This window comes from Cololabis saira, chromosome 1 (assembly GCF_033807715.1).
Source record: "Cololabis saira isolate AMF1-May2022 chromosome 1, fColSai1.1, whole genome shotgun sequence".
Classification (NCBI taxonomy): domain Eukaryota; kingdom Metazoa; phylum Chordata; class Actinopteri; order Beloniformes; family Belonidae; genus Cololabis; species Cololabis saira.
The window spans coordinates 30,467,517-30,492,846 of NC_084587.1; the positions used below are offsets into that span (position 1 = coordinate 30,467,517).

Here is a 25,330-nt window from a genome sequence, read left to right on the forward strand (position 1 = left end):
TGTTTTTTACCTTGTCACTGTTTTTGTAATATGATAGTATGTAGTTCTATTGAAGTTCACAAATATGGTGACTAAAAAGGTTAAGTGCAATTTTACACCGCAATTCTTCACACCAAGGAAGCTAAAATTGTATTTATTTATTAACAGGTAATATATATTACCCTGAGTTATCCTAATAGTTAGAATTTTTAATATCATCAGCCACCCACAGCATATTGCAAACACGCCCTTTCCACTAAACTCTTTCTAAAAGTAATTAAGTCGGGTAAGCAAAAGACAATGACAACTAATAAAAATGTTGCCAATTTATTTGGCCAATAGAGGGAGATGGGACATTTTCTGTCTCCTCTTTACAAGATTAACTAATCAAGTAACATTTAATAATACCTGTAATACTTTTTTTTGATACCTGTGTCCTAGAAAAAAAAAAAGAATATGACAAACCATCATAATTTGAGTTTAAAGATTTTATTTCGAACATGCATGTTAAAAAAAGAATGAATAATGAAAACGAAACAATCTTATCTGTATCAGTACTTTATTTTTATTGGTTAAAATCAAAACATCGAAAACACACATTTTTACTCCTTATTTTTACTGTGTCATACTTTGTTTTTAAACAGATTTCACAGAGTAACATCACACATTTCTACAACTACACAGATGTAAAATATAAAGTATATGTGTATATATACTTTTGTAATTTGGTCTTTTTTTTTCTTTGTGTTGTTGATATCATTATCCCAAAATAAAATAAAAAAACAAAAACCTCTCCTTAGCCTGAAAGCAACATAAAGGACGAGGCTTGGATGACCTCGCCATATATCTTATCACAATAACACTTAACAGATCTTATAGAACTTTCTTTAGTATTTCTTTCTTTTTCTTTGTTTTATACAGAACTAGCGTAATGCCCTAAAATAAAGCAGACTCTTTGTGTCAAACACTGATATACTGAACTATATTTTTACATATAATTATAGAGATAACTATACTTTATTATTTAAGAAAGTGGAGTAATGCATGTTTATAAATACTCAAGATGTTCATAGCTGCTTCATTTGCAGAATAAATAAAGCAGAGGAGACAACAGATAAATCCTCGAGAGCATGGTGTTTTCTGTTGATTTAGTGATTTAAAAAATAAAACAACCTGTCGTCTGTGTTGTTTGGGATTCTGTATAATGCTGACAAAACCTTGGTTTTGTTCAGGAGATACACAAGCTCAAAGAGAAAACAGGCAACGATTTAACTAGCTAAACTTTGAGACTAAAGATTCAGAACTGTCATGCATCTTGGGCGTTCTGTATGGGCTGTGTTGTTGGATTTGGCTTGGCAGTCTGCACTAAGGCAACAATTGAGGAAAAGAAAGGCTTTCAGAGTAACAAGGCAAACAAACAAACAAAACACAGTCTCACATCCACACATTAGGGGGGTGGGGAGACATATACTAATGCAATCTTATTTGACTTTAAGGGGGCTGCTGCCAGATATTCTTATTTGTCTTTCCTGGTGTCCTGTGATACAGCACTGGGGAGTTTATCAGCCTTAACTCAGCCTGTGTCTCAACTCACACCTTTCTTAGTTATTTCGCTGACAGACAGTAGATGCCACAAGATGATAACAAATCTGGTGACCATTTCTTCAAACCCCTTGATCTGCAAATAATGTCCTAAACTCCCCAACACCTCCAGTCAAGCGTTTTGTCATTTTGTGTCCTGCATTTCTTTCTCCCCCAGACGGTCTGAAATGTTCCTGTTATTGTACGTACGCCATCCCAAGCTATGGCCTCAAAGTCTGTAGAGGTGTCTAGGATTGCTGACACAGGGACAAATACTTGTGATGCTCAAAAACCAGATGGAAATCAGCCAAAATGTTGACACAAAACTTCCCCTCTCTTTGTCATGTACAAACTGCCATACTGTAACCTGTTCTCACTGTTTAACACATACATGTAACTCCTTGTCAACAATCATAATTAATATGTTTAGTCTTCGCATTGTGTCATTTGGTTCAGTATCAGGGCAAACTCGGCGCTCTTGTATTAAACACTGGGTCCAAAAAAACATCAGTAGTGGGTAAAGATGAACCAGCTTCAGCAGTAACAATACAGATGCTATTTCAAATCAGATTTTCTTGCGCAACTTCATGACTTCCAGTAGTATATATGACCCTCAACATCTCAGTAGTCTTGACGTTGGTAGCCCCCGGTGCCATCGAACACCCCGTCGCTGTTGGCTTGGCCCCCTTCTCCACTCGGGCTCTCCACGTCATCCCCGCCGAAGGACGTGTAAGGCGCTCCGGCTGCGTCCAGGCTGGGGTCAGTGTAGTCCTGGGAGAACAGGGCCGAGTCAGCCCCGAGCTTGTATCTCTGGTAGGCCAGGAAGGACTGGCCCGCCTTTGGGGATGCAGGACGGATGATCAGAGGCGGGGACGGACAGGAGGGGCGTGAGGGGGATAAAAGGTGCATTGAGGCAGGGAATTGAATGATGTGAAGACAGATATTGAAGCAGTAGTGTTAGAGCAGAGGGTTTGGGAGGGGAGAAAAAACAGAGGGGTGGAAACATTGATTAGTTGGCTGGAAAGCTTGCAAGACTTAGTAGATAGTTTAAAATGAGACATTTAGTCAGTCACAGCGGGTTACTTCTACATGCAGCAGTGGAAAAAAAAAGGTTATTTATACATTGTTCAGCTCCATAATGAGAAACATCACCTCCAGACCACTTCACTCTACAGCAGGATAAACATAACACAATCAAACGGTGTCTGTGTGCAGCACAAAACAGTTAAAGAGCTGCACTGTGAGACGCTTGCAGCCATAAATACCTGCTTAAGAAAATGCACCACTATAAACTCAACCTCAAAAAGCTCTTAAATACCCAATAAACTGTCTGTAAAACTCAATAAAAAAAGTGAAAGGACACCGTACACAGAAGGCAACCTTCTAAAGCTGCAAACATTAAAAGAAAAAGGAAGCAGATGGAAGATTTCCATATTAATGAATTGGAAAAGTGGATTGTAAATTGTGACACCACTTGTTTAAGGGCTCCAGGTTTGGTGCTGCAGGTTGGAGCATGTAACGACGCACACATACTGGATACCAATGATAGTTATTTACCTGAGAGGGAACCAGAGTCACCTGCTTTCAAGTGCAAAAGTTCATACTAACCAATAACTGATGGAAAAAAAACTTTATTTAGTTGAATTGCTGATGAAAAATCTGAATATTCAAACATTCAGTTTGCATACTTTCTTTTTTTCTTAGCCGAATTTTTCTTTTAAAATAACATGCAAATCTCTTTTTAAAAGGAAGCCACTAAAGATTCCAACAGGTGGGTCGTTTTTAAAGATGGATATGAGGAATTTTGTAATTTATACAGATTAGTTAAAAGTCAAGGCACCTGCACGCATATCATCATTACTACGGGCCTGGAGCACAACTGTTCTTGAGGCTGGATCCCAATAACGCTCAGTTACAACAGCACCTCCTGTTGTCAGGTGCCCTTGAACAAGTTCAGCCACTGCAAAGGAGCAGCAGTGTGCATGTTCGGCTGCAGAAGGGGAAGGCAGCAGTGGGAGGTAACAGAGAAGAATCAGACGAAAGGTTGGTGAGGCTGAGGGGGGAACAGCTTGGTGTATTCCTCTTCAAATGACACGTTCTTTAATTTCTCCATAGAGAAGAGAGCCTGAGCACCCTGTCGGGAAAAACAGCCACACTCATCAGTTCGCAGCCGCACCAATACAAATGAACATATGTAGCCTCAAAAGGGAAGAAGCATGGTCCCTGGCTTTCCCTTTTATCACAGGAAGAAGAATGTATGTAGGCATCTTACTGGAGTTGTGTAGTGGACTTATACGAGTTTAGAAGAGATCCTTACCCAAGTGAAGATGGAGAAGAAGGAGAAGGTGATGGCAGCCCGGGCAGCGTCCCCTCCCTCCCTCAGCGGGTTGTCCTCTTCCTTAGTCACCTGCCACTGGTTGGCCAAAAAGCAGAACCCCACAAACCACATGAAGGACCAGAATGCTGGACAAAGAAGGGGGAGGAAAAAAAAAATCAGTTATTCTGTTTTATTCTCTGATTTTAGAAATCTTTTGAGGGGAATTTTAGTGAAACAGCAACTGTAAATCATATCACAAATCTACTACAGACCAGTTGGGGGAAAATGGCAGAGGAGACAGTGTGACTGCCTGGAACATGGGGAAATAAGATCATCTATTTCTAAATTTAGCTTGCTGGGTTAACGATTATATGAATTTAGTATCAACAGAATGAGAAGCATCAATTCTGCAAAACCTGGACTGTAGAAACATCGATACGCCGAGCCAAATACGTGGGGATGAAAGGAGACATGCAAATAAAGGTCTCAGTTTTACACTGAAATTTAAGTTACACCTTTATTATAAGCACCTCTTAAAAAATGTAATTTAGTATTTATGTAATATCTTTCGGTTCCTTCACAGAGCCCTGCAGGGTCGGCTCCCCTTTTCTTCTGGGTATGGGTTAATTGGACTGAACTGAACCCCCTGATGTTGAACGTCAGCAAGACCAGAGAGATTGCGATGGACTTCAGGAGGAAGAAGGCACCTGCACAGCCACTACAGATTAAGGGGGTGGAGGTGGAGGTTGAGGTGGTGGAGGACTACAGGTACCTGGGTTTCGTGATTGGCAACAGACTGGACAGGAGATCTAACACAGAGTCTGTGTACATGAAAGGAATGAGCAGACTCTACTTCCCGAGGAAGCTCAGATCCTTTAATGTCTGCAATAAGATCTTGGAGATCTTTCATCAGTCTGTTGTCACCAGCATCATCAGCATCCGAGCTAGAGACACGCACGGGCTGGACAAGATCCTCTGGAGGGATGGCTCTGTGATCGGGCTCAGGCTTTGAGACCTTTGAGACTGTGGTAAAGAGGAGGACACAGAAAAAACTTTCCTCCATCATGGACCACCCGGACCACCCGACCCTGGACAGACAGAGAAGCTCCTTCTCTAACAGACTATTACAGCTCTGCTGTCGTCTTACCTGCCCCATGCCATCACTCTGTACAATAACATTATGTTATAGCACACAACCCACTTCCTTGCACAAGGCATTATATATGTATATAGATAGATATAGATATATATAGATATTAGGTTTCTACTTATATATCTAGGTTTTGTGTTGAGCTGTTGCTTTCTTTTTGTTTTTGTATGTTATGCGGCTGCTGCACAATAATTCCCCAGTCCTGGGATCAATAAAGTACATCTTTATCTTTATCTTTTTTTCTTTAATATTCCTCTGCTGTTTGCGTGTGGTCCGCTAACAGTGGAAGCACAGAACGGTTCTCACATTAGTGATCGAGGCGACTTGACACCTTTCATTAGCCAGGGTACACAACCAACCAAGCATAAACAAGTCTCAGCATCTGGACCTGTTGGGTTGTTAAGCTGCAGAGCAATATGCCATGTTGGCGTTATAGCAGCTCTGCAGGTGGCTTTGTATTTCTGAACACAGAAATGCAAAGTCTCCACATTACAACAGACCTGAATCTGCAAAGGAAATGATCAAATACTTGGCCAACAGAAACTCTTTTTGATTTCAGCACAGGACGCCTAAAATGATTTATATATACACAGATAGACGAGTCAGCACGAACATTTAAAGCTCTTAAAATCCTATAGCAGAAATTAAATCAAATTGCAGAAACGTGATGTGAAAGTCTAAGTATAGGCCTTGATTCAAAGTCTTTTATCAACATTAATATAAAGTAGCGATTCTTGTATGATGTCAACAGTTTCTCTGTTACTGTGGAAGAGTTTTGGACCACTCGCCTTCACAACGTGGTGCATTTCAACCAGGTCCGTCCTGGACTTTGACTTTTTCTGCCATTCTGTCGCAGAACTGATTGTGTTCTTGGGATCATCGTGTTGTTGTGCGATCTTATTTTGGCCAAACGTCATCTGTCTCAGACAAATAACCTTACATTTGGATCCAGGATATGTCGGTAAACAGGGGAATTCTTGGGCGATTCAGCGACTGCAAGAAATGTCTTGTCTGGTGGCCGCATGAACAAAACAACAAAAATCATCCCGGGAAGTGCTTGGGCTCTCTATAATCATAAATTATCAGCACAAGAAGAAATGATAAACCAAGAAAATTAGCTTCCACAAAACAAGAAGCATTAGATCATCAAATTTGTCTCTTTTCTTGCCTAGCAGTGAACTGGCGAAATTGGAAGAGTGGTGGCGAGCAACAAAACATGGGAAGCCTTTTCAGAACCTCCCATCAGACAACCAGCTGTTCCTTTATTTCGCAAGCATAGAAAATGTCTCGTGCAGATAGCGAGAAAAGGAGGGTGAGAAAGAGAGAGAGGGATGAAAACAGGAGAGGACAATCTTGTCTGTGACAGTAACTATGCGATTAACAGACTCGGTGCTTGACTATCGTGTCACGACGTTCGCTGTAGAAGCAGTGCAGCAGAAAGGTAGAGACTGTCAGACACGGTGATGTGCAGCATCTCTGAGGCTGCACATCACCAGAGCAGAACTCAGAACTTGTCTTTTCATTGTTTCTTCCACACCTTCCTTTCTCTCTAGGATGATATCATCACCACAAATCTATCAATTTCTTCTTTTTTTTATAGATACATTTAAGAAAAGGTCGACACACGTCTGAGTGCTGCACACTAAGCAATCTCAATATCATGCTTGATGGTTGAATACGCCTAGAGTTTTAGACTGAGGAGGATGTTCATGCTCTGCAACGGTTTAGTTGAGGCTGATAATAAGTCGTAGAAAAAGGACTCAAGTGTTCGCATGTCGTTTCTTATAAGAAATAAAAATGAAGCTCCAAGACTTGTCTCATCTTTATTTGAATAACTTTGTCAGGACTGAGTCTTACCCTGTCAATCAATGTATCCATAGATTAATGCTATATCATTTCATATGAAATACTCTGACTAATGTAATGAAACATAATGTTCTATTTAAATTTAGCCGAGATTCACTTGTTGTTCAACTCATACTGTATTTGCACAAGTTGACAAATAAACTTAGGCCTTCATTCAAGAAACAGAAACTTGTAGAAAGTCAGAAATACAACTTGATTTATTATTATTGTAAAGGTAAAACAGAAGGTATGGTGTATGGGAATGCGATTACCTGACAGCCCAATGTCAGCCAGCACAGCCTTTTTGCGATCTTTCACGCTGCTGATCTGAGGAAAGTAGACGTCCAGAGCCAGAAAGGCGACACAGCAGACAAAGGCCATGGAGCCCATGAAGATACCGTAATTACAGGCGTTCTGGTTGCGATTGAAGATGCAGTACTCCTCTACCTCATTGGGGCGATTGATGTAACCCTCATTGGCGATGCAGCCGAAGATGACTATAGAGAAGAGCTGGAGAGGAAAACGCAAGAAGAGAAGCGGTGAACATGTAGGAATCGTGAGGAGAGTCATCAATGAAAGAGTCCGTGTCGACAGAAATTCATCCAGAGTGAAGGTCTGGCGAAACGTAAAACCTTTACATATCAGCTGGCTTTTCTCCCCAGCTCAGTGACAAAAAGAAGCAGTTTTGGTACATTTGAACTTGAACATTTAGCACATCTGAGGAACACAACCAAATATGCAATTTGTTAAAGGAATACCAAGTGTCACCTTATCTGTGAGAAAATCTCAATTTCCACGCACGCAAACACCCGCACTCTTTTTTAGGAAAAGAACGTGAAAAATTGCTGAAATATTTCTCTAAATGCAATTACAATTGCTTGAGCCTTGAGTACAGTTCATTATGTTGACTTGAAAGCTGTAATCAATCTAATTATTTTATTCCAATTTGGTTTCTTTAACGACAGTCAGGGATTTTTGAAATGTTTTAGTCTTTGCTCTTCTTTTACCTTCTACTGTATGTCTTTATGTTTTGCGTTTGCAAATAGTTTTTACCTTAATTAATTTAAAATCGCTGCACTGGCATCCTGTGGTTTCGGGATTGTGAAGGTTCTTTTATTAGTTCATAAATGTTTCAATGGTCTTGGGCCTTCTTATTTTTCTGATCTGCTTTTAAATTATGAGCCCTCGTGGACCCTGAGGTCCTCTGGTACCGGCCTTTTAATTGTTCCTAAAGTTAGAACAAAAACCTTTGGCGAGCCCTCGTTCTGCTACTACGGTCCGCATCTGTGGAACAGAGAGAACCTCAGGGCCGCAGAGACTGTTGATATTTTTAAAAAGAGGCTCAAGACCTTCCTTTTTAGTTTAGCTTATAACTGAATTTTATTTATTTTATTAGTGTGGTTTAGTTTATTTTTATCTAGTTATTTCTCATTATTTTAACTACTTATTTTTCAATTATTTTATTATGTACGTATTCTTTTATATTCAATTTAAAGTTAGGTTTTTCTTAGGTTTATTTTAATGTTGTTTTTACTTTTTCATATGTGTGTGAAAATGACCAGATGTGTGTTTTTAACCATGAGTGTGAGAGTTTTTCTATGTTAAATGTTGATTTCATTATGTAAAGCACTTTGGGTTACTATTGTATGAAAAGTGCTATATAAATAAAGTTTGATTTGATTTGATTAATATTTCCTGATGAGTAACACTTTTTGCTGATCTGTAGTTACTGTTTATTCATTTATTTATTTATTTATGTTTTAGAAATTATTATTTTCTCCCAGTTCAGAAAAGCCCCTCACAGCCCAAAAGAACACCTAGTGTCATATTGTATATTTAGACTGACAGTAATTTATGAGAAAGCTTTCACTTCAGGATAATGTTATCAGTCCATGAAGTCGAGACAACCCTGGTGTCCCCCTCAAATGGACTCAATGGGCCTCTGGTTTTTTTTCTCTCAAGGAAAGGAGTTTAATTACAAGATAATTTGTCTTTTTCTAAAATTCTTCAACTTAGTAAAACTGTCAAGTAAACACAGAGATCAGAATAATGCCTTATTGATAGCTATGGCAAATTCTATTTAACCATGATGACAAGGTAATACACCCCCCCCCCCCCCCCCCCCCTTTAACTGAGTGTTTTAAGTGTATTACTAGACATTAATGTATGGTTCATTACTGTACTCTTAAACACTAACCCAATATTTCAAATGACTTTGTTAACTACTAAATTATTGCATATTTATCTCATTGAAACGGTGTTAGAAATGTACAGGATATATCCTTTATTAACTGATTATTAGGTCTTATTATTCATGCTCGATCAAGAATATCACAAATAAAGCCAATTAGGACTTTCAAAATAATCTAACAGGTGTGCTTCTGACTGTTTCTGGATTCCAGACTGAACTATATAAAATCAAAACACGAGCAGGTCCAGGACCAGGTTCAAATGGCAGAATATTCTGACTGTGAGGCAACAACATCGACCACTGACAAACATTTTGGTCTATACCATACATACCCGTGCTGACAATCTAATCAGAGTTTTAAGGGCCTGTCCCTTTAAAACACTAGTATTTACTTTGGAAAAAAGTGGAAAAGTAAGTTGAAGTAAAGATACATTTTATCTGATCACCTTCTCCGCTGCATTTTTCTCCTTTCAACTTTTCTCCTGTATCTTTTATTTTTCCTCTCTTCCTCTCGGAGTGGAAGCACAAAGAGCTACAAAATGGAGTCAATAACAGGAGCATGTTACTAAGATACCATCTAGTCCCTCTCGCATCACCTCTCCACTCTTCTCCAGCACAGTGCTGCAGAAACACCCTTGTCAAGGCCACAAGCACGAGACCACACATACAAACACCCCCGGTGTTCGCATCTCTCGCCACAGTTGAGCTGCAGTCCAGCTTCAGCTGATAAGAAGAGCAGATCAGGCAACTGCGTCCAGCTGACTAACCCCTGGACCAAACCTCCGGGGAGCTATTTCTGTCTGAGTGAGATCGGAGCTCGACTATGTATGTTAGGCTCCCTCACCGAGGATTTCACTGGGGTGAGTGATGGATTCAGAGTGTATCTGTGTGTGTGGCTGACAGAGTAAAACAGAGCCAGAAAGCTGGGAGGGAACCTTGGGTGGGGGGGTGGCGGTTGTTTACTTAGCTGTTGTGTCTGTGTTTGTTCACCAAATGACTGATACAACAGGAGAATACACAATATGAAGGGCAGAAACCAGGCTGGGAGTGGACAGGGATGCCACTCACGCCAGGATTACGCTGCAGCATTGCCTTGAACTCATCCTGCTTTCAAAGCCCTCAGTAACTGGTCTCACCATATTTTCAATACTGTGCAGAAATCTGGGGCAACAATTACAAAACATCTCTACAGCCATTAACCATAATGCAAAAAAGAGCAATAATAATAATCCACAATGCTGACTACAAGGAACACACAAACCCATTATTCCTGAAGTCCAAAATACTCAAATGTATGGATATTGTGGGCTATCAAACAGCGCAAATAATGTTCAAAGCAAAAAATTATCTGTTACCAACAAATAAACAGAAATTATTTAGTATTCATGAGGGAAGATATGGTTTAAGGGGCAAAAGTAATTTGAATGTCACATTAATACGCACAAACAGGAAAGGTTTTTGTGTTTCAGTCAGCGGGGTGAGGCTATGGAACAAGTTTTCAATGGAATTAGAGCAATGTCCAAATATTAAACCGTTTAAAATAAAATATAAAGATATTATTTTTCAGAGGTACAGGGATGAGCAAAATGCTTGGGTGCAATGATACAGTGTTTATTTTTTATTTATCTATTTTTATCCTTATTTTCTTACACTAGTCAGTAGCTTGTGTTGCTACAATGTTTTTATTGTCTTGTTTTGATTGTTTTTGTTTTTTATTTTTATTTATTTATTTATTTTTATTATGTTTGCATAATGTTATGTTTGCATGTGTTAGCTAGTCATATTTAAGGAGAGGGGGTGAGAGTTTATAAGTTTTACTTCTTCTCACTCCCTTTCGAATATGTACTTTGTTATGTCTCATGTTAAGACGATTGTCTTATTTTCTTTCTTTTTTTAATATAATTCATATTCGAAATAAACACTACTACTACTACTACTACTAACTGTGCACACTGTGGTCCACGCTCAGTGAAACACCCTTTCAAAACTTGATATTTTGAGTAGAATTGAATTCTTTTTGGGGGAAAAATACACAAACAAATAATTCTTGTTGTTTCCTATCATGGGTGCATTGCGTATTGTTTGAACTTGTTGACTTTGAGGCTATTACTTTAATCAGCTTTAGGGATGACTTGTCCTGGGCAAAAAAAAACAACAACCCAAAAATAAAACAACACATTCTGGAAAATCTCCAAATGAAATGAATTTATTTAATTTGATGTCAACTGATGAATGAAAATAACATTCTTATGAGGTAAAAACATCGTTTATTTGTTAATATGTGTCATAAGAACATTGGAAATCATCGGAAGCCTCGGTCAGTCTTGTGCTTTTGGTTTGTTCGTTGAGGAACAAATTTAGATTAAAATGTTTTATTTTGTGTTGTTTGTAGTTTTCATCTGAGGATATGAGGGACTTTTTTGTTTGTCAAATATTCAGATTATACAAATTTAGCTTCACTTCAACTCTGGGGATATACCAACCATCTACTTACCGCTCAGATATTGCAATACCTCTAGTCAGGGCTGCATGGTGAGTCCAGTGACTCTCTTAACAGTGAATGTGGATCACTAAAAAGCTGAGGCAATGTCTGAGTCAAAAATTAGAAAAAACTAATGACACCATCTGTTATGCCCAGCCATTTTGTGTTATTGTGATATCACTTATTCCCACTTATCATGATATTTTTGCAGGATGTGGAGAAACACAACATTGCATAATATAGTCATAGTCTTGATGAAACACTGGAAGTTTGCCAGCGAGGATGTGAAGCCTTTCTGCTTCCCTCACCGCTCTTCCATCCAATTCTGTCACTCCCACTTCACGGACTCCTATGTCTCCTCAAGGGATGAATGGAGGAGCATAGTAGCACACAACCACCCCCCTTCATCTACCTGCAGTCTCTGAGAGAGACGTAGGAAAGAAAGGAATGATCATTGAAGGAAGTGTTATGGGCAGAATGGATATGGAGGCGGTGTTTATTTTTAGACCGGCTGCATCATAGCTGCCTCCTCCCCCTCATCTTCTCCCATCTCCCCCTGTTACTGGCCTTGCCTCTGCCCACAAGCGTTCTTGAGAAGAATGTGCCCTCGCCGACACACACACACACACACACACACACACACACACACACACACACACACACACACACACACACACACACACACACACACACACACACACACACACACACACACACACACACATCCGTCCACCACTTCACATGGCTGGCTTAAGATCCCGGTCAGAAAATACAAAGTCACAAGCCCTTTTTAACCCCCCCTTTAGCTCAGCCGGTCACATGGCTTCAGAGGCATGTCAGAACACTCATAACTCTTGTACGAACAGCTAACTGTGAAAACAATTGGTCTGTATACTTAAACAAGGTTTAAAGGTGAACAGGATTTCATGCATTACCCCGATTGCTTAGTATTGCTATGCTAAATCTGTATTTTCATGTGGTTTCATGCTTCTCTACGGATGGGGATTCTTTTGTTTGGTTCCTCTGCAAACCGTTTGCATAATGTCCCAAGAAAGATGTTGAGAGTCACTGACTCACCCAGGATCTTTCCAGGAACTACCGACAAATGGTAAAGTGAACGGAAATGTACCCAAAATGTCTATCCATTCCGTGGCTGCCTTTACATAGATGACAATTGCTGCTATATTATGCCTACTTTTGTGAGTTCAATGCCGACACAGACTGCTGCAGAGTGAGTGGGTGTTTTGAAAGGAAGAACAGCAAACATGTTTATGTGAAAAGGGCCCTAAATAACATTATGGTAGCAAGTGTCAAACTGTATTTTATATTCAATTACATCAGAATCAGAATCAGAATCAGAAAAGAATCAGAAAAGGGTTTATTGCCAAGTTTTCACACAAGGAATTTGTTATGGTGATTGGTGCAACACAATACAATTATAAAAGCAATATGTACGAGATAAAATTAAATGAAATGTATAAACAATAAAAAGTATGAACAGTAAAATAAAATGTAGACCGGAAATGTACAAAATGAGGTTTTAAAGTGCCCGGTGAGTCTGTACAAAAGTGACTTAGGAACTTAGGATAGGTAAAAAGTATAGACAGAAATGTACAATGAGGTGGTCTGGAACATTCAAATAAAAATAATCTCTATTCAATATTACTCTCAGCTAATAAAAAATATATACATAAACCCTAATATATTTGCTGAGGGTCAACATACTGTGGCTGCAATGAACCATTACCAACATTTAAAGAAGCACCACAGGTAGGGATGAGAATCGAGAACCAGCTCTTGTTCAGAACCGGTTCCTAGGGTTTCAATTCCAAGGAACTCTATGGAATTCCTTGGAACATCAGTAATTCTCAACCCAGCAGCAGTATTGGGATTTCTGAGTCATTTGTGATGCTAACAAGATCAAATACAACATTTTTTTAAAGCCTCATAAAGCCACAGACTCTACCAACTCGTGTACCCGCTCTTGACATATCTCAGTAAAGTTAACCTTCTAATATTTTATGTAGAATGTCTAAAAAAATATTTGGTATGTTCCTGAACAATGAGGAGTTTACGCAAGTGCGAGTGATTTGTTGTGGTCGTGTAGGAGCGACTGAACCACACCTGTCACACTGATCGCTCTTCAGCTGAGGAATTGCTGCCACAGACTTCAAGGATGTAAAAAAATCTAATGTAGGGTTAATATTGAATTTGAATTGTGATCATCTGCAAAATGAATTGCAATTATAATTTATTTCAAAAAAAAGTAGCAAGTATTTATTTTCACCTAATTGTTCAGCACTAGTTGTTACATGTAAAACCAACAGCAAAACAAAAAGTAATTGTAATTTCCGTTCGATAGAGCATACTTGCCAAACTTCTGAATCACATAGGCAGATAAAATATTTTACTCTGAGTGGTTGTTTTCACAGCTTATCTCACAGCTTCTTCTCAATGAATAGAACTGATTCAAGTTTTATCACAAGATGGTGGAGAAGCCTTGCGTCATCAGAGGGAAGTAACAAATGGTGGGAGAATGCTCCAGAAGACCATTCAGGAATAACAAAGACATTCTGAATAGAGGCAGACTTTGATCATCTCCGTGAATCACATCAAGTTATCACATGACTGCGTTGTGAGATATTTGCGTATCACATGATGACAATGGCTACCCTTTATTTTCTGATAATGAAGTGGGTTAAAAGTTCTGCAATAGAGGAATCCTCTGGCAAAACCCAATCAGTTCGGATCAGGCATCTTTTTTGTGTTTTTTCTCACCCGTCTCATCTTTCCATGAAAAATACAAACGTCCCTAAAATATATTCATCCGAAGCTTCAGATTATTTATCGAGGTGTACAAAGAGTTTTGATCTACAAATACATCCGGATTATGAAGATAAATGCCCTTCACTGTTTTTGATTTAGATGCTTAGGACAGTTTCTGTTACAAGGACAGAAGGACTTACAGGGCCTGCGAGCGTCTAGCTTTGTGACACACTTTGGTTTTCTGATGCTCCCCTGAGAAATTCCAGCGGGAAATAAGCTCACAAGCCGGGACTCCCTTACCTATACGCGCCTCGCTTTTCCTCTCCCTGCTCCAGTGACAAAAACACTAAACACACATATACTCTAACTCAAAACAACGATTGGTTTAAGCATTAGCTAGCTGCAGAGGCTGAAAAGATACACCGTCTGCAGGGTCACAATTGTATTTGGTATCACATGGTGGTTGGACGGGGCAGATTGAATTACTGAGCCTTTTTTTTTTTCCTGCAGCTGCCAGCAGAAATCCAGCTGGATTTGTGATGGCTGGGGCTGCAGCTAGACCATGTCTTCCACTGGCACCGGACCTGCACAGTGTACGGTGCAGTTTTACGTCTAATTTCTCTACTTCGCATACCCCCACCAAGATGTCTGCACGAGCTTAATACATAAACAAAGGCGCAGAATCACACATAAACATCAACCTCAAAACATTCAGCCCACTAAGTGTGGCTTTACGTGCTTCCCCGCAACATTCTTTGCTCAGTCTCATGCCGTGAAAAGTGGATCATGCTTCTCAGTATGCGACCGTGTGTCGGTGTCTTCAGAGAGCGGTTTCCCCACCCCTCTGATATGCACAGATCACAAGGCTTCCAGAGGTGATGAAAGCAGGCACTGTGGAGAAAACCACGTGGGACTCCGATCTTGTGACCACCTGAGGGTCACTCACAAATTGCACATTAAGGATACTGATCGCTAGAAGTGCGTGTAAATGAGTGTGCGCACATATTTTTGAAACTGTGTGCAGGCATGCATGAATGCATGTGCCTCCCCTGGAATCTACCCTTTCATAATGCCACTCTGTGCAGATTAGTCTTTTGTATATTTCTGTTTTCCCAAGAGTATTGATCAGAAAAGTACGTTTTTAAAAACAAGGCCCAGAAATGTTTGTGTTGTTGTGCCTCAAAGCACATTGCTAACTTCATATGCCAATCTATAGAGACTATTTAGCTAATTTTAGAATATATCCTCATATCCTCAATATATCCTAATGCAGGGCGTACATATATTTCTCAGATCTCTGTACTACTCCTATGATAAAAAAAAGATTAAATAAACATACATACAACAAATATATTTATAGACAAAATTCAAAAAGACTTTATTAAACCCAAAGGGGAAATCAATAAAAAAATAATAATTAAATTAAAATTGAGGATGTTTTTTTCAGTCAATATATAATAAACACTTAAAAAAAAGAATTTCTGTGCATTATCTCATATATCAAGCATTAAGTGGTAAACCATGACAAAATTAATCTGTAAGTTGAAAAAAAACGGTACCTCATTCATTTCTCGTGTCAGTTCATCAGTAGTCTAAATAAACAAGTCGAACGACCCCCACATTCACACAGAGGTTCTTTTTTACTTTTAGCTATTTTTAATATATGCTTAAGAATATTGCAATGCCTATATTTGATTATGTTCTCTGTCAACATCATAACTAACACAACGCTGTCATCTCAAAATGACTCTACAAGAAGTATTGGCCCTGACCTCCATCATCATACATGTAGATACACTTACAATCTTAAACTTATTAGATCTTAAATTGAATGTTTAAGCTCTGGTTTTTTGATAGATCCTCTCTTTCTATCACTTTTGGTTTTTGTTTATGTAAAATAAATTCAGTTTTTTGGAACTCCTGCCTCCTCGTCTCCTACATCTGGGTCCAAATCCACCACATCCCTGACAACGTGTTGCTTACTGTACTTCAGCAGTAAATTGGCTGGTGTCAGATATTGTATTCTCTGCATGTGTGTGCAAGACTCTATGAGTTTGCAAGCTTATTGAACACTGCAGAATTGGAGATACCTGCTGTCACCATGGTAGCAGCTGCCCATTTAATGATAGTAAGAGTGAAAGACGGAGAACTGTATCAAAAGTACAAATCAAGGAGAGCCACAGCAGTACAAGGGTACACAATGAAACAGACATACAGCATATAATCACAACTCCAGGACACAACAGCATTCATAACATCACAGCCCCTCCCATGAACTGGGGTGGAAGGTAATGAGAACATGCTCAGGTTTGTTTCAAAGACAAGGTTGTCTGAATACAAGGAAATTAATGGTTTTTCTTCATGTTGTAAATCTGTGGATAACAAAATCACGTAAGAGAAGAATTGCATTCTGGTTGTGGCTCAGGTGTGTGGAAATTGATCCAGTTTTGTCACAGTTTTGTCACAAATTAATTTTAAGGCGGTTGTGTCATCAATGCCATTCCAGTGTCGATCAGGTGCAAACTACAGTGTTTTCTGCAGGTTTGTCTGATACAGCTCCCGTTGCCAGCTGCATTTTGCAGATATTCTAGTGATGCATTTAGATGTAATTTCAACATTGCATCTGTGCTTTAGCTCTAAAATAGTGACATATTAAACAGGCTTTTTGGAAGACCCTTTACTAACATGAGGTCTGCTCATTTGTGTTGATGTGCCTGAATCGCGCTGACACGCAAAACTGTCAGTCTGCACTCATACTGCACTCAGCTTTAAGGCTATTTGTATTAGCTATGACTTGAGTTTAGCATGCTGACTAAAACACTGTTGGGTTTGCAGTTCAGGTGTTGAGCTAAGATCATGTTTCAAAGCTATCATAATACATGTATTACAATTATTTAAAAAACAACAATAAGATAACTGCAGGCTAACATTTTAAGCAGTGCATCAAGTGAAAGTCACCTTTCACCTTCTTGGGGGCTAAACTCAGCATAAAATAAGTGAACAGATGTTGAAAGTTGATTTATGTTTTGGCTTAGACTAGATCTCCACTATACTTTCACTTTTCAGCTCTTGAATGGGTGATCTAACAATCAATCATTTTACACCGATAACCGCTTAGTGGGTTCATTTTTCTGCACCAAATCAGGTGAAAATGTAAAACCCCATATGAAGGACCCAACCAGTAAAAACCCCCACGGAGGGACCCTTTAGTCCAGTGATTCTTAACCATAGGGCCGCGGCCCACACTTGGGCCGCGAGCGCCATCTAGTGGGCCGCCAAAAAAAATTCAGTTTTGTACATGTGGGCCGCGAGGGCCGCGGGACTGCATAGCAACTCCCAACCAAATGAGGAGAAGAAGACACTCAGCTAGCTGTACGTGTAATAGTAAGAGAAATGGTGTGTCTTTACAGAGAAAATCCTTCATTTTGCACAGAGTAGGTTTAGATCCGCCAGGATTAGGGATCGATTAATTGGGTCTGCGCCCAGAGCAAGCGAGCGCGGCGTGATCATTTATCCCGGCGTGTCCCCGCGGCCGGGGAGGTCGGCTGAGGCTGCCGCTCGGGCGGTGGGCTCCGTCGTTACTGCTGAAGGATGGTAGATGTAGATGCGTGGGCTGTCGTGTCTGCTGGACTGGACTGTTCGGGCTTTCGAAAAAGCATCGGAAAGTAACTGCTGCAGCGCGACCAGAGAGCTGCGGTGCGGGCTGTGCCCGTCGCAGCTGATCAGGCTCGGATGAACCCGACACACTGAGTCCTGACAACGTATTAATGTAAATAACTTAAAGTAAAATCAAACTAAGTTTTGTCCTCGCTGTATTTTTAAATATGCAACCCGGAATGGACAAATTCATCCTGTTCAGTCTTCCCACTGGGACAAAACCAGTGTCTCATACGTTCAGAGACCGTGGCGTTCAAAGTGCGAAAGTGAAATGCCACTGAAACAAAACACAAAGTTTTTCATCAAACATATCCACTCAAGTCTGAACTGAAGTCACAGAAAAATAAACTGACCATCTTAAAACATCCTGCCCATGTTTGGGTCCAGATACAGCTGTGAAGCAGCTTTCTCCACAGTGAACATAATTAAAACTAAATATCGTTTCAGGCTCATCAATGAGCACCTTCACATGTGCATGAGAACCTGACACCATCCAGCCCAGATTTAAAATCCTGACAGGAAAAGTTAGAGCTCAGTTCTCTCACTGAACAACCGAAAGTGGGGGCATAAGATTATAAGAGGGGAAGAAAGAAAAACTGCAAAACTGTTAAATTGTTAAGATGTGTTTATATTAATTTAGTATAAAAATGTGTTGAGACAATTAACAAAGAAAAGGGGAAATTCAAACTGCTGGTAGAGAAATAAAATAAGATAGCATTTGAAAAATAAAATAAAATCTACTTTATTTTTAAGAGAAAAAAATATGTTTAATTCAAGTTAAACATGTTAATTGGCAAATATGTACTTTTTTTAATATAACAGTCAGATGCAGATGTTGATACAACTATGAGGCTACTTGAATATGTACACACACACACATGACACAGCAAATGGAGCAGTACCACCAGAAACTGCAGGGGCAGTATTGAGCCGTAGGGCTAACATGCGACCAGCAAAAGTAAGAAACCAGAGAAGAAGAAGAGAAATTCACAGTCCACATGCTGCGCCGTATTTAATGGTCAAACAAACCACCGCTGTCTACCGCGCTGCTTCTTTTAATGTCTCTAAGAGCGTGCATTATCATAATCTTCTCCACCGTCGCCATGTTTGCTGAAACTGCTTTTTTCATCTTTTTCTTCCTCTGGTATATTTTGTTGGTTGCAAACAGCTTTGTAGTTGTGCATTGCCACCACCAACTGCTGTCTGAAACTGACATCAAAACGTGGAAGTGAACTCTGATCTCAGCACTGCCCACTATTGGATGAATTGACTTAACAACCAATGCGTTGCGAAAGACACATGGAAGTATGAAGGCGGCCACGTAAGACAACGTACAGCAACGTACAGCCACGTACGGCAACGTACAGCAACGTACAGCAACGTACAGCAACGTACAGCAACGTACAGCAACGTACAGCAACGTACGACAACGCTTGAAACAGATGTGCCTCTTTACATACGTAAGGGAGCATAAATGGGCCTTAACTTTTCTTGGCTTATTTCTTCTAAGAAGCTGTGCATTCACTTTTCATCCATTTATCTATTGTATGTCGGTGATTTGAAGTGTAAATTATCAATCAGCTTTACTGACGAAGAAAAATACATTTTTATCAGTCTACATTTGATAATAAATACCCCATTACTCTTGGTTGTGTTCCTTTGTTATTGATCAGTGGCTTTGAAGAACCTCTTCATGGAAGTGGAATATTATCTGAAGGACATCTTCCTCTTTCCTTGTTTAACCCCTTGATTTCATCAGTCTTTTGTCATTGTACATTATCTGTTGTTCACTGTCTAATTGCAAACTTAAAGGAGCATGAGGCAGGATTGAGGCAGGATTTATGAAAACAATTCGTATATGTTTTAGGTTTTCTAGTAACAATGTCAGATGAAGCGTTCCAAATCAAAACGAATGAGCCCTCTAGTGTATCTCTCCGTTGCCTTGAACAGGCTGTGTGCTGCAAAATGTGCTGCAATTGTGACCGGAATTTCCCCGCGCTGCCCGGATGTGACGTCAAATGACGCTGCATGCGCGTTCTCCGCTAGAGAGTCTCATTTCTTAAAAGGAGCCTCATGCTCCTTTAATCCCTGAATTACAAGTTCACTGTTTGCTCACCACGGTACCTTCTGGTCGTATGGAGCTATGATGCCAGGGTTTTGAGCTATTCCAACTATCTTCCATACAGAATCATAAAGAGTAAAGGCTGATTTAAGGTTCTGCCAATCAATGCAGAGCCAATGCAGAGCCTACGCCGTTGCCGTGATGACAAAACCCCATATTCGTGAACCCTTCGGACTTCTCCGTCACTCCATTTCGCCGCGGTGCAATACCCCCCCAGAGCGCTAGTTGATACTTTGTTTAGCTTCCGGCTTTTCCGGTGACAGTGAATCAAAGAGATACTGTAAGGACAACTATTGTGCAAAAAACCAAAACAACCCCCCCAAAAAAAAAAAAAAAATCACACACACACGAAGAAAAGAGCGCTGAAATTTCACTACTGCTTCACGAACCGGAACCCGAAATGCGTTGCTACCAAGCAAACCAATCACAGCCCTCTCGGCCTGCGTTGGGTCTGCGTCGCCTCGACGCGTACATGTAGTTACATTTTATGGGAGGTGCACGTCAGGCTACGGAGAGCTTCCTACGTAACCGCGTACCCTACGGCGTAGGCTCTGCGTTGATTTAACGCAGAACCATAATTCAGCCTTAATACAGAGTATTAACCAAAGTAATGAATCATCGGACATTGGCCAGAATGATTATGACACTGATGTGCAGCACTGTCAGGGCTTAACTAAACTATGGCAGTTTAATTTCCCTACAGTCGGTTGAAGAGGCTGCAGGGAAATTAAAGCTGTGCCTACAAGCAGAAATAGGAAAATAAAAAACTCGGTGAAGTCATACAGTTCATAGGTTTTATAAATTGTATTACTACTAAAGTTATCCGATGCACCCTAAAACTTGAGCTGCCCAAAATGTTGCGATGGGGCCTACAGGCCAAGCTACACAATGTATTTGGACCATGCAATATCAAGCAAGAACAGCCATTCAAACTAAATTTTTTCCATTGGGCTTCAAGGAAAACCCAAACACACCAGGAAGCTGTGAAGCAAACGATGAGGTGAGGTTTGCTGCAAAAGACAGTAAAGCTAGCTTGAACACAGTATATAAACCACTGTGTGGAGAGCTCAAGTCATTACTGACACTGACCAGCCAAATTCCACCATGCAGGTCTCAGAATCAGCTGAGCTCTGCTCTCTGCTCGTTTGTTAATTTTTCATGCAAAAACCTGCAGACTTTATGTTAATGCCTGACTACTGGAAGCAAATGAATGTACTCACACAACATAAAGATGACACTTATAGCTCAGAAACATCTTTCAGACTGCCTCTGACATATAGGCATTAAAGCAGCACAATGTAACTTTTCCACCTTAATATCATATTTCCAGAGTCATTGTGATGGTACATCCACTTACAACAGCTTTAATGACACCTCTGTCATGGTCTGAGGGGTCTGTATCGCCTTCACTGGCACTTTGTACAGTAACTTCGAGGTGGATGGTAGGAACCCTTCCACACTACTGGTAAAGCACTACCGCTTTTGTCCAAAGGAGCCGCCAAACTCAACAAAAGCTGAAAGTTACATTGTGCTGCTTTAACAAATTGTGAGCATATGAGTGTGCTCAAGCTTAACATGCAACTGAGAAACTGCGCTACATTGTTTGTTCTGCAAATACCGCGGAGAAAATCTCTGAACCTCTGAAGTGCAAATCATAGCGAAGATTTAAATGTTAATTTTCATTGTTTTAGATAGAATAATTGAATTAACAAGAAAGAAAAATAAGTAGAGATGGGTTTAACATATTAGCCCTCATATGTCCCATCTATTAAAAACTGTGCAGATTTACGTCTGGTCCAGTGATGCTTGGGTAGGTTTGGAAACGACTCGCAATTGCCCACCATGTTCAGCCAACCAGGCTGCAACTGAAACTGCAAACTTTGATAAACACAAAATAATTCCCAACCTGCTACAGGACCTGCATTTTTTTTGTCATTCAAAAATAAAATAAATAAAGGTAAGTCCTTGATTTATCATTGCCTTAAGGTTATATGAACAGCAAACACAAGTTCTGATACGTCAATGTGGCGTTCTGCATATAGTCTACAGATGTCCGTCTGCACAAGCAAAACATTATGTCTTGCACCAGCATTATCATAGGACTATGGCCTATTGCCCAGACTGAAAAAAATGGCTTTCCCATCTGTGACCAATTCTTGGAGATATTTGAAACTAGGGCGGTCAGTTTAGTGTGTTAATTAGATTAATTAATTACACTGCTAATTAACGCATTATGAAAATTAACTCAATTAATTATGAGTGGCAAAATGCGTGAGTTGAGTCAGCTATAGTTTTAATTTTGATTGATTTGATTTGATTGAGAGTCCGCTTAAGTGCCTATTTGAGACTCAGCCTTATTTTATTTCTGAATTTTATTTATTTAACTGTATTTGTATTGCATTTTTGAATAATGCACCTGGTCTAATTGGTTTTCTGATGTGCTTGAGCTTTTTCTTTTGAATTCCAATTATGAAACACACTTCACCAATACAAATGTGGATTTCAAATCTTCTCTTCTTAGTGTATTCAATTGATTAGTCATGCACTGCAATTTTGCAATGTCCTAGAATTTGAATTCTTTATTTGGGGACCTTTAGCAGATATGAGATTAAAATGTGAATGTAAATAGATTTATTAATTATAAATCCTGTAATTAATAAGATACATTTTTTAATCGCCTGACAGCACTATTTGAAACATACTGTTGGTGTTTCTGGGATTTGATTTTTAAAAGAAAAGAAAAAAGGTCTGTCTTAACCTAAACGCTCACACGTTGATCCATCAAACAAACAAATATGATCTTGAGTCACTATTTACTCCAATTTTCCCTATACATTACGCTTTTTATATGTGTATCTTTTTTTTCAGTTCCCCTATCTGCGCCTGTGAGGAAAGCTTGTGCTGGATCTTCGTATCAATCGGCCAAGAATGTCCTAGTATTTAGGACTTACACTCACCTGACATTTACAGGTACACCTGTCCATCTGCTCTTTAACGCACATTTCTAATCAGCCAATCACATGGCAGCAACTTAATGCAATTAGGCATGTAGACATGGTGAAGACGATCTGTTGCAGTTCAAACTGAGCATCCGCATGGGGAAGAAAGGTGATTTAGTGACTTTGAATGATGCATGGTTGTTGGTGCCAGATGGGCTGGTCTGAGTATTTCAGAAACTGCTGATCTACTGGGAACGCACAACCATCTCTAGGGTTTACAGAGACTGGTCCGAAAATGAGAAAATATCTAGTGAGCCGCAGTTCTGTGGGCAGAAATGCCCTGTTGATGTCAGAGGTCAGAGGAGAATCACCAAACTCGTTGGAGCTGATAGAAAGGCAACAGTAACTCAAATAATCACTCGTTACAACCGAGGTATGCAAAAGAGAATCTCTGAAATTTCAGGCGGATGGTGAGTCAGAATTTGGCGTTAACATGATACCATGGATCCATCCTGCCTTGTATCAACGGTTCAGGCTGGTGGTGTGGGGGATATTTTCCTGGCACACTTTGGGCCCACTAGTACCAATTGAGTATTGTGTCAACTCCACAGCCTACCTGAGTATTGTTACCATGTCCATCCCTTTATCACCACAGTGTAACCATCTTCTGATCGCTACTTCCAGCAGGATAATGCACCATGTCATAAAGCATGAATCATCTCAGACTGGTTCACTGTACTCAAATGGCCTCCACAGTCACCAGATCTCAATCCAATAGAGCCCCTTTGGGATGTGGTGGAACGGGAGATTCGCATCATGGATGTGCAGCCGACAAATCTGCAGCAACTGCGTGATGCTATCATGTTAATATGGACCAAACTCTCTGAGGAATGTTTCCAGCACCTTGTTGAATGTATGCCATGAAGGATTAAGGCAGTTCTGAAGGCAAAAGGGGGTCCAACCAGTACCGGTACTAGCATAAATAAAGTGGCTGGTGTGTGTATATAGCATTCACATTTTTATATGCTATAAAACTGTATATAAATATTAATTTTGTAATAGTGTAATAATCATTCTAACCGGCCTGACCAAACCCCACCCAAATAACATTACGTTTGTCACAGCAGGTGACCGCAGTCGACCGCTCAGCCTGCTCATCACCAGTCTGGCCCAAGTCTGACATCAGCAGAGCTTCGCTTCTGCTGCTGAAGGTATAAGGTTCTGGTGTGTACCAGCAGGATTTGTGACATATAAACTGCTCAGAAAACCAGTTAGGGACCAATAGGGAACTTATACTGTATGTAATGTGCAAAAGGGACTTGTAGTAACACATGGGTAGCATTTGAAGAATGCAAACTTTTTAACTATGCATCTACATTATTTATACAAGGATAGCTGCAGCAGAAACAGTGAACGAGTATTTTCTTTAGCCTTATTTGGCATTCAAACACATACGCATACGCATGCACACACAGTTTCTTTATTGTATTAGTGCAGAGTTAAGTGGTAAACTTTAAAATGCATTTTCGTCCCGCAGGCAGACAGAAATGCTGCTTTGGGTATGTGAGCTTCTGAAAATAAAATAACTTTAAGCACAAAGCTGCACCAAACCGCTTATTTATGAGTATAATGACTTGTTGCCCTGGCAACGATATCCTAAATCCTTGTGCGGGAGTAGAATTTAAGGAACTTTGCTCAAAGCAAAGAAGGGAGTGATCTTAGTCTTGTGTTGGTCTAAACGCCGATCAAGGTCGAACCAGAGGCAAAAGATCTCATCTCTGTAAGTCAGATTGACTCTGTTTAGTCTAATTTAATGAATAAATTCAGTTATGAAGCAGCACAGTGGCTTTGTGGTTGGCACTGATCCCTGCCTGGAAGGTTCCTGGTTCAAATCCCAGCAGGGGCCTTTCTGTATGGAGTTTACATGTTCTCCCTGCGCTTATGTGGGTTTTCCACAGGTACCCCAGCCTCCTCCCTAAGTTCAAAAACATGTACGTCATATAGGAGTGTCATTGTTTGTTGATATGTGGCCCTTTGATAGATTAGCAAGGTGTCCTCCTCACTTCTACCCAAAAAGCTTGGATAAGCTCCAGCAAATCCCCATGACTCTAAATAGGAATCGACAGTTATAAATAATGGATGGACGGAAATTCAGTTATGATTACTACTTCATTTAGACAGGGGTCACACAGAAAGGTCTCTCTTGCCATCTGTCACTGAGTTCTCTGTCCAGCCCTCCACATGCATCATCACATACATGCAGGACTGAATCTTTGATGCTGAATCATACAAACTAATACA

The 25,330-nt window shown here is 40.0% G+C and overlaps 1 protein-coding gene across 2 annotated transcripts in view; it reads right to left on the reverse strand.

Moving 5' to 3' along the window:
- Positions 1 to 516: 516 nt before the first annotated feature.
- Positions 517 to 25,330, reverse strand: part of LOC133442664 (synaptogyrin-1-like) — a 29,891-nt gene continuing 5,077 nt past the window's right edge. Inside the window, exons 2-4 of one of the 2 annotated variants that reach the window (XM_061720625.1) lie at positions 7,145 to 7,382; positions 3,878 to 4,023; positions 517 to 2,397 (exon numbers count right to left, since the gene is read on the reverse strand). In XM_061720625.1, coding sequence (XP_061576609.1) covers positions 2,182 to 2,397; positions 3,878 to 4,023; positions 7,145 to 7,382 — 600 coding nt within the window. In that variant the 3' untranslated portion in view covers positions 517 to 2,181. Of the gene's footprint in view, positions 3,695 to 3,877; positions 4,024 to 7,144; positions 7,383 to 25,330 lie in introns of both variants that reach the window. The other variant, XM_061720626.1, reaches the window with a different exon arrangement.